Source organism: Dreissena polymorpha, chromosome 15 (genome assembly GCF_020536995.1).
Source record: "Dreissena polymorpha isolate Duluth1 chromosome 15, UMN_Dpol_1.0, whole genome shotgun sequence".
Taxonomy (NCBI): domain Eukaryota; kingdom Metazoa; phylum Mollusca; class Bivalvia; order Myida; family Dreissenidae; genus Dreissena; species Dreissena polymorpha.
This window is the reverse complement of record NC_068369.1, coordinates 32793891-32810696: the sequence shown is the minus strand read 5'-3', so window position 1 is coordinate 32810696 and position 16806 is coordinate 32793891. Positions and strand designations below refer to the sequence as shown.

The following is a 16806-nucleotide window of genomic DNA, read 5'->3' as shown; positions in this document are numbered from 1 at the left end:
AACAGCGCCATTTTGTCGGTTTCCACGACCTTTACTCGTTCGCCAATTTTGAAGGTCGCCGGGTGTAACGTAGGCATCCTGGGACGAGAAAACGCGTCTGAGTGTTACTGAGTAGATTAAAAAAAAACGCGCGAAATACAGAGGCATTTTGTTGAAACTTTATTGTCTTCTAAAGTTGCATTGACCGCTGCCCCCGATGCAGTGTTGCCTTTATGATGACGTCAGTGACGTCGCATTGATGACAACGCTGTCCGAAATATTGGCATTCGATACATATACAGAGCGCAACTGTTACGCTAAGAACGGCGAAGGACTGTTTACAATCCTGACCATCGCCGTGTACCGACCTTAAAAGTCGCCAGATATACCGTTGGTCTGCATGAGGGAGAACACGCGTATTCGCACAAAAAAATTCTATGAAGAAAACACGCTTGTGCAACAGGTATGCGCGCAGATGTTTCAATTATTTAAACAAAAATATTGAGACTTCTCGATGATACTTTCCAGTCAACTAGAGCTACCTGGACTTCTGCCAATGGAGCAGCTTGCTTGTATGGTGACGTGTTAAAATGCATTCTTAATCATATCGCTTCGTAAGTGTTTACGTATGAAAACGGAGTAAGATATCTAAAACATGTTTAGTATGTAGCTATCATATAGTAATTGCCAAGGTAAGGGCAGATAAGACTTCAAAAACTGTATCAGAGATATAAATAACACATCTTACATTCAACATCGCCTTAATTCCGAACACAAAGCTGTGCTATGCGAGAATGATCCGAATTTGACTATCCGAAATAATGGCCTTTAAATAAGGAATTGATAATACGTTATTAACTTATTTAGAAGCCTGTATTTGAAACGATCACTTTCGGATATGTTATTTTGTTTAAGATGTCGTATTTGTTATCTAAGCTTGATTATGTTCTATGGACGTATTCTGTCAAATTTTTATTTAATATTTTATTTACGGTTAACGCTGAATCAATCATTATGCAGACGATAATAAAGGTATGTTATTGTCTTACTCAAACATAAATACAAAATAATTCCTTATTCCTTATTCAACTCGAATAAGGAACTCTAATAATAAACTTACTTTTTCTTGAAAAAAACCCAAAGGCACTAATACATTGATGAAAATGATTCTAGATGTAGTCTAGAAGTGTATCAAACATATATATTGTAGTACATGTCTTAATAGTTATTTTGTGTTATGATAACAAGATTTTTCGCGGCCCAGTCTCGGCAAAGGGTAATGATTAGCAGACTCTTCAAGAACTTTACATAAATAAGAGTTACATATACCAAATGTTACTCTAAACATCGCCAAAAATACCAAATATAAAACTGGGCTTTGTGAGAATGATCCGAATTTAAGTATACAAAATTATTGCCTCTGAATAAGAAATTGGTAATAATTTGGTTCCTTATTCAGAAGCCTTTATTTAGGTCGATCACTTTCGGAAATGCTATTTTTTAGATGTTGTGTGAATAAAGAAACCAAAGAATAATGCATGCAGATAAAAATGACCGTATATGTAGGTTCAAATAAAAATAATGATAACACTATATTCTACCACGTTTAATTTTATCATAACACAGTTCCATATTCGCTTTGAATAAGGAATATGAAGTTGGTTTCTTATTTAGTATGCAATTCGAATAAGGGACTGGTATTTTCTTACTAAACAATACATTGTTATGAACCAGAGAGACCAATATATATGGAAATCATTGTTAATGTAGATTGTGTATTAAAATTAGTAATTGCAGTACATCTCTACTAAGTTTAATCTATGAAAATCTCCTTATTCGGTTTGAAAAAGGAATCAGGAATTGGTTCCGTATTTTTTATTCAAATTGAATACGGAACTGACATTTTCTTACACACACAACTAAATTGCACACACAACGATACATCCGGCGACTTTCAACATGTGTGCACGATCAAAGGTCCTGGGAACCGAAACAATTATGTTTTGTACATTATTCCTTATTAAAACCGAATAAGGTACAGGGTTACCATGAAGTTAAATTAAGTTGAAATGTATTGAAGTACATATTTTAAATATCTTACCTAAACATACAATAATGTTTATTTATATGTGGTACTTTGGATCAATTGTATTGATGTTTAGGTAAGTAATGTCAATTACTTATTCCACTTATCAAGAATAAGAAACTGGTTCCTTTTCATCGGTATATATCAGTTTAAACAAGATTTATGCAAGCGCGAAGAACACACGTGAATTTGTAACGTAATACATAAAGTAAAATATTAGTGTTAGATAGTTTGTATTCACTTAAGTATTGTATGATTTTTTTTTTCTTATAACCTCTCTATCAAATAAAATAATACAGAGCAAGATTAAAGGAACCGACGTACTATCCAAATTGTTGCATCATGTTCTTAATTAGTAAAACGAGTAAACAAAATCAATTACGGTAACTGTAAATGGGATCTGACCTCTGCACCTTTTCAAAATACCCCAGAACATGTAATCGCTCATTTCGATATTAATAAATGTATTATTCGGAAAACGTTGACATGTCTGCGCTTACAATGTCTGAAAAGCAAGGGAACATTCCAAAGCAATTTATTGTTTATAAAGAAAATTGTTTAACGAAATAAACCCAATTAAGTCGGTGCTCTTTGTCACTTTGGGTTCTAAACGATGGAACTTAAACTTAATTAACTAGTAAGTGTATAGATAGGTACATGTGGGTGGATAGTTCAATATGCCGTTGATGTGACGGTCAACACACGAATTCAAGCGATCATCTGTAAATTATGGCCTATGGGTAATGATCAAACACACACACATAATTATATGTTTTCAACAATTAATAAAATACATTTCGAAAATGCAATAATTTTAGCTTAATCTGGCGAGCAGTGATGTCAGGTGTATTTAACTAATATTATTCTAATGTAATGCAAGTATAATTATTTACCTCCGTTTTGGTCCAGATTATTTTCGCAATATCGTGTTTACGCAACAATAAACTCCAAATAAACATGTACTCCCAGTATGGCAATACCTCTTCAGTTTTCAGCTGTTTTGCAGAAGAGTAGATCTCAGGCCTGCACCAGGCTTTTGCTACAACATGAAACTCAATATTGTAATATAAACTGTTTCTGATGTGGTTAATGACGATATGATGGTGATATAAGATTGTTTATAGCAAAACACACAGCTGTTTTCTGATGATTAAAGGAGTTACACGTTCTGTGTCAATACATTACGCCCTAGTAACATATATGATGCCACTGAAACATCGAAACATAAATCTTACATCGTGCTATGGCTGAAACCAATCACAATCTTAAAAAATATTTTGTCCGTCGACTAACACAACTAAGTATTATATTTAAACAGTTTGTATAGTTATTTGTAATATAGTGTAAATCAATACTAACGCCGTCCCGTTATTATGCATACCGGACAGTCAATCAAATCAATAAGCTATTAGTGTACTGCCTGTTTCGTTGTAATATGAATATCTCAGTCATGTTGAATAACGATCAACAACACAACAAACTGTTTAAAACAGTTAAACGGAATATTTGTTAAATGCTGGCTGATATTGAACAAAATAGTCGTTATACGGATTCATATTTCGGAACGTTATCAGATATAATAAACGATTAAAACGTTAGGCAGATGTTGTGATTGCGCTTGCACAAAATGCAAATTGTTGAGACAAACTTATTTTCAGAAATCACATATTTAAAAAGATGGCAATTTATTTAATATTTGTTTTATTGTTGAAGTAATTTTCGTATTTATACACTAGTAATATTAACATTATTATGACATACTTAAGAACAAAAGTCATACATAGAGAATAATAGGTTAGTGTTGATTATAGATCAGGTTTATCATGCGAGGCTTAGAAAACAAAAAGCACGAGCCTTGGCGAGTGCTTTTTCGTTTTCGTGCCGAGCATGATAAACCTGATCTATAATCAACACTAACCTATTATTCTATGTATCCCACTTTTTATTCAGTAAACTATTTTTATTTAAACAAAATAAGTTTTCATGAGTGTTTGTCGTACTTTGATAATGACTGTAGTGTAACCAAGGTCAGTGTATTACTCCGCGTTCCAATAATAACCGCTGATCAGATAATCATTTTTTTTTAATCAGAATATCGTTCTGTAACAAAGTGTCGAGCGTTATTTATTACAATTTTAATCATATTGAATTGCAAATCTTTAAGTTTTATGATATCAATATGGCATTAAGTTGTTATACACAAGGAACTACATTTGTTTACAACGTAGCCTAACACCACACACAATTCACTTTCGATATCAAACTATCGAGTCGATCACGAGGTGCACAATATTTCCTTCTTTGTTATAATATGTGGTTATTTCGTGACAAAATAACAAAGATTACTTGGATTTAAGCTAATTATATACATTAACATTTTGAATGTTGAAAGTGGCACCAAAGAATTGTGAGGCAAAGTTGTTCGAACTAGAGAAAGACATTTGCAAGTGAAGTGACTGGGTGGGGCGAACATCAAGATCAACTTGTTCGACGGTAGACATCGGTTGTCTAGGCTGCATTTCGGCCATAGTTTCAGTGCGTGAAGGTGAACAAGAGGAATCTGTTGGATTGTTACATTTACTGGACTGAGCAAGAATGAACACTTTTGCTGCTGTTCAACAGATATGTTGGAATAATTGGTTATGGACTGGACATTTTTGTGCCCTGTTATGGCCATGGTTTCAGTGGGTGGAATGTTTGCATTTCGAAGTTTTTGGACCAGGAATTTGCGAACTGAGTGGTTCGTTATTCTCTTGTGCTTGAGAAAGCCGGCGTCTTTTGCCATGGCCTTCAGCATCTGACCTAACTTGTTGACACCCAATTGTTGACGCAAGAATCACCGGGATGCAGTGTCATTTGTGCGTATTGCCAAGTAGAAAAGATGCTTTAAAGAAAAATCAGATGGACGCATATCCGAGTACATCTTGTAAATGAACACAGGATTTCTTGGTCCAGACGATTGTTTTCTACGGTCACAGGGGAGCAACTCGAACTGACTTCTTCAAAGGGGAGCAACAACAACAGAACCTATTTGCATAGTGTTAAATTTACCTAATACTAGGTTTTAATGACAATAAATGACAAAAAACTCGTTTTTTGCTACTTTCCTTTGTTTTAAGGTCATTAAGATTGACAAACATTTGAGATTGTTTTTATTATTGATGCACTTGGCAAATACAGGTGACGAGGTGCGTGGGAAAAAGTAGTCCCGGTTCGGCAGTTGATGACGTCATTTCGTGCCATTGATTATAGCCTTGCCGTTGATTATAGATGAAATTTAATCAACGGGGCTTTAATCAACCGATTTCGCTGTAAAAGTGGGATAACATCTTTTGTCATTTACTGAAAATCAAGCCACATGGTTTTTTATATGCGAATACTTTTACATGTATTTGTATTAATGAATCCTCCGCTACGTTTACGTCATATGTGTACAGATATATGTGAAAATTTTAAATATTGACACATTATTCGACTAACAATTCTTATAGCCAATGGCTTATACATTCTGAAAAGTTAGTGACAAATTGTCTATATAACACTTTGAGTACACAGTACACCGTAAGTAACTGATAGTGTATGGGGTATTACATTACTGAGGGTGTATATCCCACAATCAGTTACTGAACGTATATCTCACTGACGGTCTTTTCCTGGTTGTGTTTAATATAAATATATATATATATATATATATATATATATATATATATAGATATATATATATATATATATATATATATATATATATATATATATATATATATATATATATATATATTTATATATATATATATATTTATATATATATATATATACAGGCAAACTTTGTACAAGACCTTTGTTTCATGTTCCAAAATAACAAGCTATGCGATTTGTGGTTCCAGATATTTGCTTAAATTAGTTTAATGTACTAAAGAGTTATCTATATACATATCACCCTTTGGTTTTTACTATTTCGCAAACGAAACTCCATAAACTATCTCAAGAGATAAATTTCCGTTTCAATCCACAACCTTTATAATATAACACGAACTATCTTCATAAAATACATTAACTTGGTTAAGCGCCTTGCAACAGTCAATGCAAAGCAATTGGGATTCAGACCGCTTTTAATTCTAGCTTAACATTAATTACATACCTAACGCGCGGTTTTAATCAAACGTACATCCAAAAACCAACAATATATTAGTATAAATATAAATATGGTCCTTTTATTGAAAATATTAAATTATCAGGTCAGCAATATGTCTTTATACATTTTTCAACATATTAAGTGTACGAAATATTGTTATTATTGTTATAAAGCGCCTTTGAACGTGCACTCTTGTATGAAAAGGGCGCTATATAAATCCGGTATAATAATAATAATTACGTTTCATCTATATGTAATGTTGACCCCAGGATTTGAATAATCTTCATAGAATACCACTAGTTGGTGTTATAAACCAAATATAAGAGCACTGAACATGTCGGTTTCCGATCAGACTATAACACGTGCTATTTACTATATAAGTCTATATTAATAATATGACCACCAGGGCGTGACCAGTTTGGACCACAAGGGCATTAATTGACTTGAAATTATCAAAGCTATTCTTTTTGGTTGAAACCGGTTGAAATGCGTACTTAATTCCGAACTTAGCACTAATTGATCATAAAACAAACAAGTTATAAATTAAAAAAATTAACATGTTTCTTATATTACAACGGCTCTTCTTTAAAAAATGCAAAAGAAAATACTGAACGGTGTCATATGCATCAAAGCAACAACAATATAATCCTGGCATGAAGGGTTATGTACATGTATCTTAACATACAACATTTTATTATATTTCAGATACATCACTCTTGCTGTTTTTGTGACAAAAGCCAATGCCATTTGGTCGGCAACAAATTTCGCTTTAAATGTGCATTCTGTAAGCCAACACTTGTTCCTGTACAAATCGGGCACTCTTGAGTCTTTTTAAAAAGATTAAGAAAATATAACGCTGCAAGTAATGTATAGTAAGTATTAAAGCAAATGTTTTAAAACTATGTTTCTATGTTACACAAATCAAAATTATCCAGTATAAATTATCAGCCCAGGATTTTTTTAAACAAATATATGGCATTCATTCATGATTTTTGCAAAATGCCTGGCCTTCCTTTTCGGGGAAAAATATCGATACAACTGAACAAGGGGAACAAAATTCCTAAATCAAGCTTGAAATATGGGGAAAATTGCATCATTTAAAACAATCTCCTAGGGACGTGGCTTTTCTCTTGGGGTAGGGGACAATATAAGACCCTTGCTAAAGACGCCCTGAAATAAATACACATTATTATTTAAATCTGAACATTCGACAGAACGTTAAAACATATTATCAAATAATTCGCGTGCAAACAGTCGACATACTGACTATTGTAAAATCCGCAAATTATTGTGCCGTCTGTCAATGAGAAACAGCGCACATTTGGCTAATTAACAAGAACAATACCTAACTATACTGGGAAAGCGTACGATACTTTATGATGTGTTTGCATTTTAAAACCTAAATGATGCCTCATAGGACTCATTAAAAGTTAATAAAAAAAAACTTTACGTAGGAAACGCTATAATTTCTTTACAAATTTGTCGGATAGTTGTTGATGTCTATACATTCATTATCTAAAATGCAATAGAGAACAAAACAACAACCTAATCTCGTCCAACTTGTATAGGACTCTCAAAATGTAATGGAAAACAATTCATTTATGTTTTGTAATTTACGGCCAAACACAATCAATGTTTTTTTTGAATGAGCGTATACTCCTGAAAAATCATATGTATTGAAGTGCGATGCGCTGTACATGTTTTCCTCAACGTTTCAAAAATAACTTTTGAAGAAAGCATAATTTAATAGCACATTTTAAACTAGCACATTCGAAAGCGAATAGGCATTTATCTAAGACATCCACATCGTTAGTGACGGAGTTGTAATTATAAACAAAATATTTCACAGGTTTACTATATTTAATAAATTTGATTTGCGGTTCAGCAATGCGCGAATGTAAGTGAGGTATCACTTTAATTATGTTCTGATTATATTAAGTATTGAGAAAAATCAATTAAATATATAAATTCATTATACAATTTTTTAAATGTGTTGGTGTTTATTTGATTTTCCTGGTCACTCTGTCGTTCGAACCCGGGTCTTCCATTTAAAAAGACTGCCGCGGTCACACCTCAATTCTTCTGAAAGGTATTGTGAATTGTGAACTCTTCTGATTATGCAGGGTTTATTTTGTCAAATAGTTACAATATAGAGACCTCCGCATTGTTCATGAAGGTCAAAGTGAGGGATGTGTCCGATAATAATTAACATACTCGTCTGTGTATGATTGCCTGTGTATTATTGTGAATATATTTTGATTTTCAGGCTCAACATTCGGCAAACTACATGTATATACATGTATTTCACACCGAAATGATAAGTATAGAATTTCTATAAATAATTTTACAACAATTTCCTTTAAGGGGCAGTTAAAACTTTACTAATGATTCATGAGCGTCATAGCTTGAAGTGGGCAAAGTTCTGCCTTCAAAAGTTCAAACATTGTGCTTACAGAACAATAACTTCTACTGGAACAACATGTTTTTACAGATGAAAGTTGAGTCTGGCTGTACCCTATCACGCTCAAGACCTGGGCAAAAACTATATTTGGCCTTAATACAAGGGTATCACATCTCAATATTCCACATCTGAGAAAGAATATCATTCATAGGAGCAAACCCGAACAAGCCACATACTAGAGTAATAGATGTCGCCAACAGCTCACCTCTATTCTAACGATGAATGGGTTCTAAAGCATGACAGCGTTCCTAAGCTCACCGCATAGTAAATTGAAGACAACAATGTAACAATTCACGCATGACCTTGCAATAGTCCTGATCTAAACCTTATTGAAAACGTTTGGGGTATTATGATGGTAGACTTTACCGGAAATCCCCTCCTTTATTAATGAGATTAAGAACGAGGCCATCATATTTTTGGACAATATGAACCATTATTGTATAGGACATTAAATAAGCAGCATTTCATTTCGTGTTGCAGCGTGTTTCTTATTCAAACATAACTGATTTTTATTTATCAAGATCAGGCGTTAGAAACGTGTGCACACAATTTCATTTTGGTGTATATTATTCGAAAATTACTTCTCTCAATAATTTCTAGGAATATGCAGTTTTCCTCCCGTTCATTAGAAGCAGCGTATCGATTATTTTACGTCAATTCTCAACAACCAATACCGAGTATAGAGGGGCTTCATTCATAAAGGTTTATTTCAACTCAAATTTAAACAAACATATGTGTTTTAATTGTTGAGACATAGAGAATAACAGGTTACTGTCCCATCGTTTTGTAATATATCAGGCGAGGCTAAGAATAATATAACGGCGAGGCTTGCCGAGCTGTTATTTTATTCGTGCCGAGCCTGATATATTACAAAACGATGGGACAGTAACCTGTTTTTCTGTTTATCATACCACATTTTCATAAAAATATGCAAAACAATTATTTTGTTTATATTTAAAATGTACGGATCCCCGCTTATTTTGCTAATCCGGATGTTACACGTTGACATACATGTAGCAACGGCGTTCGAAAAGACGACACGAATATTCGCTTATTTTAAACATCGTATAGAGAAAAAAAGTTGTATGCACTACGAATGGGAAGAGTACGACCGCTTTAATTATAAACGTCTTGAATTGGAGATCAGGAATGGACTGCAGCGACAAATTTAATCGAAGAACACGTTTCACCGAATAGTTTGGAGACGCCATTTTGGAGATGTGTATTGAAATTGACATTTTGATGATGGTGTCAATATTGGCATAATCGTGTTAACTCGTTTAATTAAATAGTTGTGAATAAGTATCCAGTTATCATTTTTCTTGACTTTCTGTGCAACACTTGCCAGTGCAATGACTATATCGATATTCAAGATTTATTGTCAAATTGATGACGTCATTTAACTTATGTAGTGCGGGCTTCGGTGATTTTTTTTTAAATAAACGTTTTTGTGATTTAGGACTTAAAACTAGAAAAGAATATAAACGTTTTTGGTATCAAATTGTTTGTTTTGTTGAACCTGATTCGTGTTGATAGAAATTATTGACTTTATTGCAAATCCCACGTTACTCCAAACATTGACTGATATTAGAACTTCCTGTTGACCGTGATATAATCAGGCAACGGTATATCAGGCAGATATCCATGCGGTTGTAGGATAAAAAAGTTTATGCGGTCTTTAAGTCGATAAGGAAACAAAAATGTGTCCCCATGCTAATTACATTTCTTAATCACACTTTACGTCCAAAGAGTCATCACGTTATCTCGCTGAATTGAGCATTCTCACGAGTGTGATAATATTGGGTCACCAAGAATACACACGCAAATTCAAGGATGGTGTGGACTCTTAATTGGTTGGAATTAATTATACTTTTTTTATTTTTAAAAATAATCAAAACGTGATCATGCTACTTTTACATGACTGAGCTAAGTGAGAGGCTAGACATGCTATAGACTGGCATAAACCACGAATGTCTCGAAAAGCGGTGACCCAATATTTAATCATTTTATAGTACATGTGAAGTTGTATGTGTTGTCCTGTATTATATAGACAACTGCTTCCTTGTCGCATATTACAGCACAAGTGTTTTTTTATTTTTAATTGTCTCCTTAAATGTGACTTTATTTTTATTGTTAATATATACTGGAAAATGCGCATCAAGTTATTTGACAATAGTGTTGTAAAGACATATCCAAATAAACGGTGTTATGTTATTATATATTAACAATTAAATTCGTCTACTAAACTGATAGCAGTTTGCAAAGATGTTATTTTTGCCTGTTGAGTATAGCACCAAATCCGACCCAAAATAGATTAAATTGTATCCAGTGCAAACGCTTCGTCTAATACATTTTTTTTTGATTTTCTCGGAAGTTTCTTTGGTCATTAAGGAGAAACTGACGTTCGCCAATATTGACAAATGAAAGCCCATGTTAAACCTCCAAACTAAAGATCCTTCAACAAAACCATACGACAATGTTCAAATGGTCTAAATTGATTTGCATGTTCCAGTGTCTGTCTGTTGTTTAAACTATTTCGTTTTCAGTAGCTATTGTATGCAAATATGCTTTTTTAAATGCATGTCAATATATATTCTTCAATTATAATATGTTTTTGTTTGAAACATTATGTTGCTTTTAAACAGGACTTACATTGTGTAACTAACTTTATCTAACAGTGTTTTAACTAAATAACGAAGTACAGTTTATGATAAACTATGATTGATTTATGATAGTGTAACCGAATTTGTGTTATTTAATTAATACAATCGGTTTATGATAAAGCAATATCTATAGCCACCGACAAATCGAAAATATCAATTAATCCAAACCAATACTTGTGTTCTGTTTATTGTATAATAACATTACATCTACTTGCTGTCGTTGGTGGTGGTGAGAAGGAAAGTTGTCGAGGTAACCTACGCTCTATGCAGCCATAATCTCACCAAGACCCGCTGTGACGATAACGTATTGTTTAGTCATTAGTACCGAACAATAAAGAGCGTATTTCATAGTTTGTGCTTCGTTGAAAACACGATATAAATACAATTTCAAGCTAGAAACTTAATAAATGAAGAGCACTTAAAAACATTTTTTAAAAAGTGAATAAATGGTTTACATCAGTATCTCATCATACCTTGATTGTTGCCGAAAAACTAAGATCCGAACGATAAATATATAACATACCACATGATGTAATATTTTAATCAGTTAATGCATATTGTTTGTAGTATTTATGCCTTTTTGAGAGTAATCTTTATTATTTATACATTTTGTTATTAACAAGACGTTTTGCAATACTATGTGAATGAAAAGTACCTGTAAATTCTTGAAGATAAATAACATAATTTTAGATAAATCATGTCTTTCCAATATATGAATCATAATTCGCCAATATGAATTTTAAAACGTGTGTGATATATGTAAACCAAGTATTCGAAAACTCTACCTTTTGAACAATTAGTATATATTAAATACAATTTTATTTAAGGTTAAAAGACACTGTCATTTCAAACATGGTTACATTTGCACTTAAATTATATGCACAAACTTTCTTTTATAAAAATCATTCAAATAATATAATAAATGTGACTTGTTGTGCAACAATGTGTAGCTTTAATGATCACTTAACGTTTACACTTGTCATTTTCATAAGTATACTAAGTTTTTTTATCTGATGATATATAATTTATTAAATACGTTTTTACGACGATAAACACATATATACGTTTTGTTAAAAAATAAGTGCGGTATTAAACAAAACTATATTTGAATGTTTGATCAGGCCGATCTTGGGGCAGAACGTAGTTGTACTAATGAGAAATAAGCGGGACGTCTCCATGTGGGTTGGCAGTTGTAATATTCGCCTCACACGTCTTGACGCCTTTGAAGATGAAATAGCGTCAGTAAGTGCAATCATTTGTGCCTGGTGCCTAATGCCGGACTTTTAGTGAGGCGTTTATTGTGCATTCGAAGCGTTTTGGTTTTGGGACCGCTGTTTATCCTGCAAACTTCCATAGAACATTATTGAAGGCAGCCTCTAGTCAGGTTACGTTCCCAGAGCAGGCAGACCTTCCTTAGTCAAAACCTCTGTGTCTTGAAACCGAATCTGAAGAACCTTCCTTAGACTTGTGTGAAAATGGTTCTTTTTCCCATCATGGGGTTGACATACTTTTCATGTTTCAGATGCATAGATCATCATAGGGAGCATTGTTGCGCTAAATAATTTCAGCTTGGTCTGGGTGTTGGTGCCTCTTTTTCTCCAATCATTCCAATATAGTCTTCTCAAGGTTAAGCTGGCTAAGACTATGCAAATGTTTACTTTTTTATCGATTGTAACATTATGCGAGAGTCTAATGCACGATACGTGAAGCGATCCTCTTTGTTTAGTATCTGACCATACACATGTCATAACCCACGCACGGTTTTTCATGCCTGTGCTTATTAAAGATTTATGTGTGCTGATGGTAAGACAAAAAAATACGCAGGTCCTATAAAACATGTCAACTCATTATTGCATATCGGCTTCTGAGACAGCGTTAAGGGCACAATCATCAGTTAACAGCAGATCTATGCTGTTGTCTTGGTATTTGCCTGGAGCTTCTGATGGTTGAAAAGTTGAATAATCTATGCGGTATCTCAGATTGACATCAACATCCTGGTCTCTGAAGGAGCGTTTGTGAGCATTGCGGAAAACATGATGCTGAACAGTATCTGGGCCAGGGCGCAGCCTTGCTTGACCCCGTTTGTAACAGGAAATGTGTTAGATGAACCTTCGCTGTCCTGGACTCTGGTTTCCATTCATTGGTGGCAATTCATTTCCTTTGGCATCCGTTCTTGGCTTATATCTTCAACTGACCCTCTCTGCTTACAGTGTCAAAAAATTGTCATAGTTGGAGAACAAGTTAGTGTTTTGCTCATGCAACTTTTCTTGATGCTGCCTAGCAGCAAACTCGATGGCTCCTCGTTTCTTGCTGAAACCCAATGACTTTAAGGTAAGAGGCTATTGTAAATATGAGCAAACAGGCGATTACGCAAGATACTGGAAGGATTTTCCCTGCAACAGGGAGCAGGGGTAGGTCTATGTGGTTATCGATAACCTTTGTGTTTCATTTGCGCTTGTACACATGCATAATAGAAGTGTTTTTGAATGCCTTGGAAATCGTCTCTTTCTCCCACTTAAGAAGAAACATCTGATGGAGCCTGGCAGTAAATGCTGTCGTTCCCTCCTTGTAGGTCTTACCTGGGATAGCGTCAGTACTCGGCGCACTGCCATTGGAGAGTAGGCGTACATCTTTCTGGGTCTCAAGCATGCTGGAACGTCGGTAATGAAGGTTTGAATATCTTCGTAGAAATGTGTCTTGACTTCTTCTGAGTAAGTCATGATATGAGCTTAGGCGCTTGTAACGGTAAGATTCTTCCTTTCAGCCAACAATAGGAGTTTCATAGACATACGCCTTTCCTTAACAACCTTGATAAGTCCAATAATCTTTCAAACACGCGAAGTTTTCATTGCAAAACCTACGCCTACATTACGCCGTTTCTTGATAGGTCTACAAATGCAGAAGAAGGTGTATCCAGAGCCTCTTTCAAAAAGCTCGTCTCCTGCAAGCTTAGTCTCATTTAGGGCTGCGATGCCAATTCCGTATTTGTTGAGCTCGTTCCCTAGCAGGGCTGTTGTTCTATGTGGTCTTTTGTTACTGGCCAGACGTACGTGCACAATCAATCCATGCGCCCTATTTGATAAGAATTTTCCCGTTGTATTTGTGTTCTTTTTGTTTCAACCACTTATGCCTTCCGAATAAGGGCTGCTTAGACTATTAGTGGGTTTCCGGACTCCATTTCTTCTCCACGTCGGCTAAGGGCCTTCAAATGCGATGATGAAATTGATGCTTTCGCGATGACTTAGATTTCAGTGAGGACAATTTTCGCACGTCGTATACCTCTCTCTCTTTCTCACCCGAGACCATCTTAAACAAGCGGCGGGTGCAGTGGAAGGCATCAATGTAAAGAGTGAATTGTCGTACTCGAAGCGTTGCACAACGATTGGCTGAAGATCACTATTCTTTTAGAACCGACACCAGTTTTTGTATATTAATTGTTAATTTTCAAACGAAATATATAAAATAGAATTTCAAGTATTTATTTGCAAGAAATCGCATACTGCCTTGGCGAATATTTCGTGAAAGAGAAGTGCCCCATGCAAACAGGACATATTAATTTAATTAACTAGAGAATAACATGTTACTTCCCCATAATACGGTAATATTTCAGGGGATACTTACAACAAAATGACGGAGATTTTTTCCGAGCCGTTTTTGTATTCTTACGGAGCCTGGTATATTGCAAAACGAAATGGCGGAAATCTGCGTTACGTTTATCAAACCTCTGCGTTAACATTTTAAAAGAAATATTAAAATAGAATCGACACGACGCTTGCTTTTATCAGGAATTAATATGTTCTATGACATTGGAGGTGAAAATCATGACGTCATTTGCACGTGTGTTAAATATATTTAAAACATTTATTTATGTTTATATTGATTTTTTCCTCAAAATAATAAATAATGATATCGACCTGTTTGTTTTGTGAATCTGAGTTTCGTTAATCTAAAGCATGACTTTATTGTTGATTCCAAACAGTTTGTCCTACTTCAAACAGTTACTGATTTGGACCCCGTTGGCGTGATATAAAAATACAAACAAGAGGCAGTTTTATACCAGGCAGATATCATCGTAGTGGAATGATACAAATTAAGTTTAAGAATTTCAATTGTATATTACCATTGACTTTGCCTTGCAATGGGCGCGCCTTCACTTTCTGCAGTAACGACGAAACCATGGGTATGTCCTGCAAATACAATTTTATAGAGACCAATCATAGTATAGTATAACATAGAGCTTCTTACAGCTTCTTTTTCTTTTTGATATTTCAATAATGAAGAAAAACGAATAACGCGTCATGATGAATACAACCTATTCATTATATTCATATCTTAATTGAAAAAAGTAGCCTCTTACTGCGGTCAATCTATATTGATTATTATCTTAGCAGGGTTAAATCTTACCGCAGCCAACCGACCGTTACAATATCCATAAACAATAAACAACAATTTATGTTGATTTGTCGACTTAGATCATGTCGACCAAATATGTTTTCGGGATAAGCCGGAAACATTTATGTTGAGACTTTAACTAAATGTCGTTATGGCGAGTAAAATTAAGTGGATGCAAGCCAAAACTATGTCGACATACCATGTTACTTAACCGAAAGCCGATATAAATTAATCCGGCATGACCATATTATTGGGGTATACTATATACGCTTCCTAAGTTTATAGTATTGAATAGTTGAAAATGATGTGTAATATTGATACATTGTAGATTCAAATAGTAAACAACAAATTGTTTAACGACAATAAGTATTGATAATGATCTGTTGTAAACTTATTCACTATATAAATTTGTGTTACCATCTTAAGCACTTTTTTTTAAAACAAATGGGCAGTATTTCGTAATGTTTAATGGCTTTGATTCGTTATATTGCCCTTATACATACAAATGTACACACACTGCACAAACGTCTCGCAAAGGAACATTGTAACAAATGTTACTGTTACAATTAAAACCCAAGCTAATATTACTGTTTACAAATGTCAATGAAATATTTTAATATCAGATGCACTAGTAGACAGGCTTATTGCCGCGGTATACTATTCTGACAGTGTGTGCCTGGTAAATTTAATGGTCCTCTAGTCAATAACCTGTTTATACAAGTACATTTAGATTATGTATACCGGTAATATTTTATGGGAATGAAGTCATATATATACGCGACGTGAATTAATGGCTTACTGCTGAATTTGCACAAATTTAATTTCTAGCATCTAGTCATGGCTACCAACCACACCTGTTTTAAGTTAAATTATACAAGTATCATTCAATTGCATGGGCTGATTGTCTTATATTAAACGTAAAATATTCAATAATCAATTACAATTGAACAAATGTTAAAAGGCAATTTATTGGAAAAAAGCATCGATGCACGTATAAAGTAGAGTCAAATTTCCAAAGTAATTAAACACTAAGTGTGGTGTTCGTATGATAAGAATATTCAAAAATTTGCAATTTTATTCATCTACAAAAACT

At 34.1% G+C, this 16806-nt stretch overlaps 1 protein-coding gene across 4 annotated transcripts in view; it reads right to left on the bottom strand.

Annotated features, from left to right (window-relative positions):
* LOC127861298 (transient receptor potential cation channel subfamily M member-like 2) overlaps window positions 1–16806 on the bottom strand; it is a 139255-nt gene that overhangs the window by 46342 nt on the left and 76107 nt on the right. For all 4 annotated transcript variants that reach the window (XR_008040157.1, XM_052399746.1, XM_052399747.1 and 1 more), the window contains exons 14-15: window positions 15442–15508; window positions 2959–3104 (exon numbers count right to left, since the gene is read on the bottom strand). Coding sequence is in view for 3 of the 4 variants with exons in the window: in XM_052399746.1 (XP_052255706.1) it covers window positions 2959–3104; window positions 15442–15508 (213 nt within the window). In the remaining variant the exon portion in view is untranslated. The remainder of the gene's footprint in view (window positions 1–2958; window positions 3105–15441; window positions 15509–16806) is intronic.